The following is a 2,969-nucleotide window of genomic DNA, read 5'->3' as shown; positions in this document are numbered from 1 at the left end:
TGTCTAAAAAATGTATATGTGTGTGTGTGTGTGTGTGTGTATATATATATATATGTATATGATTGAGAAAGACACCCAATATTGACTTTACTGTCTACACACACATATATATACACCCATGCACACGTGTTTACATATGAATATACACACACACACAAAGTGCTTAATGTGCAAGCATTTACTTGGAACCTGCTCTGTCTGATCCTATGGAAAGCACAATAGGGTGGGGGCAAGAAATTTCAAGAAATACATTTAGCCTGTGAATGGTTTCCAGCCTTCGGTGAACACAGCTTCAGAATGCATTACTTTGGACTCACTTAATCCCAGCACTGTGAAATGATCGAGGCTTCATAGAGGAGGGTGAACATAGAAGCGGTGGTGTGACTTTCTGGTCAGTGTGACTTTTGTGGCTAGAAGCAAGGAAGGCTCCCTGTGTGAAAACAGAGCATAAGCAAAGTCACAGAGACGAAAGAGCAGATGTCAAATAACATGTGGTCACCTCAATAGAGGGGAGTGGAATTTGAACAGAAACAGGCACAAGGTTGGTTTAAGCAACAGACCAAGAGGGCACAGATAGCTTTCATGGACCCACTGTGAGGAAAGACGTAACATGCATACACTTACATTTATAGCTTCATCGCTATAAGAATCTGTGCTGTGGGACAATTCATCTCAAAACAGCATGCTCTCCAATCCCCTGGGCAACTTGTTGAAATGCAGATACTGGTTCAGCTGGTCTGGGGTGAGGCCTAAGACTTTACACTTTGGACAAAGTTCCAGGTGATACTGATAAGGTCAGCCTGAGAACCTTCTGTATAGGCTCAATTTTTCAGCAGGGTTTAGAGAAGGATGGAACGCAAACACATCCTGGTTGAAAAAAACAATCCTGCCTGCAGGAGGAAGATAGGAGGGTGTGTGAGCCAGGCATGATGGCACACATTTATAATCCCAGAATGTGGAAAACTGAGACAGGAGGATTGTAGTGAATTGCAGGTCAGTGTGAACTATGCAACCCAGTGTTAAGAAAAAGGGTCTGTCTGGGGTGGTCAGTGATCAGGGCTCATTACTACTGGCCTGGAGAACGGCTACCTCAGCTTCTTGTTTCTCTTGATTCCTCAGCCAATTTCTCCCAGTTTGCCTTCGAGTCCGTGGTGGCCATTGCCAACAGTCTGCACAACAGCAAGGACCTGAGCAAGGACCAGCACGGGAGGAACTGCCTGCTGGCATCCTATGTGCACTACGCCTTCCGGCTGCCTGAGCTGCACAGGGACATGCACAAATCAGGTAGCATTTCCCCAGGGGACAAGGATCTTGCCAGACATCTCCCCCATTTCATCGGGGATCTAGCCAGGCACTCCCACCTCCATCCCGTTGCCATGGGGTTCAAAATAAAATACAACAGAGTACAAAACTTATGTGTGCTGAAATTTAAAATTTCTAGATGTTTCTTCCTCCTTCCCTCCCTCCATCCCTCTTTTACTTTCTAGTTCATAATTTCCCAATGATCTTTACTCAGTTGCCAATTTATGATTTAGTTCAGAATCTCCTTTTTAAAAGATGGAGAAGTGCTGATTATATAAGATTCTAGAATAATAAGGAAAATTGTATCTATCCAATAGCAGTGATAACATTGAAAGTTCATTAACTTTTCATCATAAAAAAAATTTCTCATTTTCCCAAACTAAACTGATAACAATAATCCATGTCACTATTCTTATTTCCAAAGTAATAAACCATAATTTCTGGGTAGCATGATAGAAAAAGTGTCATTGATGGAGTTCATAAAGTTCCACACTCAAACTTTACACAATTTTGGTCTCTTCAGTCGTATTTCACGTAAATCTATGATTTCAGTTAAGTTTTTAGGTGTTTTTTTTTTCCTGTGTGTGTATCAGAAGTATTTTACCTGCATGTATGTATGTAAGTGCACCTGTGTCATGCAATGCCTGCAGAGGCCAGAAAAGAGTGTTGGATCTCCTGGAACTAGAGTTAGGACAGTTGTTAGTTGCAATGTGGGTGCTGGGAACTGAACCTTGGTCTTCTGAAGAGCAGTCAGTGCTTTCTTAACCACTGAGTCATTTCTCCAGGCCCTCAGGTGGTTTTTTGTTTTTGTTTGTTTTTGTCTTTGAGACAGAGTCTCCCTGTAGCCACAGCTGGCCTGGATCTGCTATGGAGACCAGGCTGGCCTCTAACTCACAGAGATGGTCCTGCCTCTGCCGGGATTCACCCGGCCCTCAGTTGGGTTTTTAAAACTGGAGAGATGGAGTCATTTTGAGACATTGTATATACTTGTCCTCATGAGATTCAAATGACTTTGTGAAGGATTGACTCATTCCTCCAAGATTTATAAGGTTGCCATCATTTAAATATTACTCAAATAAATATGTCCACATACCTTAGCTTTTCTTGAGAATTCAGAAGTTCTGCCAGTCTTGGGGTCTGATTTCTTGTGGCAGTGACAAATGAGCTGAGCTTCTCTCCAGTTCCCCCACAATCCTTAGCACACCCATGCCTCACGTCTATTTCCCCTCCCTGCCCCTCAGGCTTTTAAAATGAGGGCTCATTCCAAGTCCTGACCTGGTGGGTTTTCATTCCACTACCACCCTCCCTCTTCAGATCCTTCTCAATCCCTGCACACGACTGTACCATCTGTTAACATATCTCTGCCTGGTGGGGTGCAGGTGGTCCTGCTGCCACCCAGGATCCCCGCTACCACACGTATGGATGCACATCTGCTGCCACCGTGAGTTCAAAGCTGATGCAGGCCCGAGTGATGAGTAGCAGCAATCCAGACCTGGCGGGGACACACTGTGCAGCAGACGAGGAAGTTAAGAACATCATGTCTTCAAAGGTAGGGGCACTGCCAGCCCTGAAGGGAACAGTGCATATTGCTTTGCCTTTTAGCAAGCACATATTGTACATATTTCTGGGTAGAGTGTGATGGTTTGGTATGTAAAATACATTGTTAA

At 43.9% G+C, this 2,969-nt stretch overlaps 1 protein-coding gene across 1 annotated transcript in view; it reads left to right on the top strand.

Moving 5' to 3' along the window:
* The window catches only part of Dock8 (dedicator of cytokinesis 8), a gene marked incomplete at its 5' end in the record, with an annotated part of 99,460 nt that overhangs the window by 8,419 nt on the left and 88,072 nt on the right, over positions 1 to 2,969 (top strand). Inside the window, 2 exons of the mRNA XM_029554094.1 lie at positions 1,120 to 1,284; positions 2,682 to 2,851. Coding sequence (XP_029409954.1) covers positions 1,120 to 1,284; positions 2,682 to 2,851 — 335 coding nt within the window. The remainder of the gene's footprint in view (positions 1 to 1,119; positions 1,285 to 2,681; positions 2,852 to 2,969) is intronic.

The sequence above is a fragment of the Nannospalax galili genome, unplaced genomic scaffold (genome assembly GCF_000622305.1).
Source record: "Nannospalax galili isolate Female #2095 unplaced genomic scaffold, S.galili_v1.0 scaffold2610, whole genome shotgun sequence".
In the NCBI taxonomy this organism is placed as follows: domain Eukaryota; kingdom Metazoa; phylum Chordata; class Mammalia; order Rodentia; family Spalacidae; genus Nannospalax; species Nannospalax galili.
The sequence above is the reverse complement of the archived record's forward strand: the minus strand, read 5'-3'. Positions and strand labels throughout refer to the sequence as shown.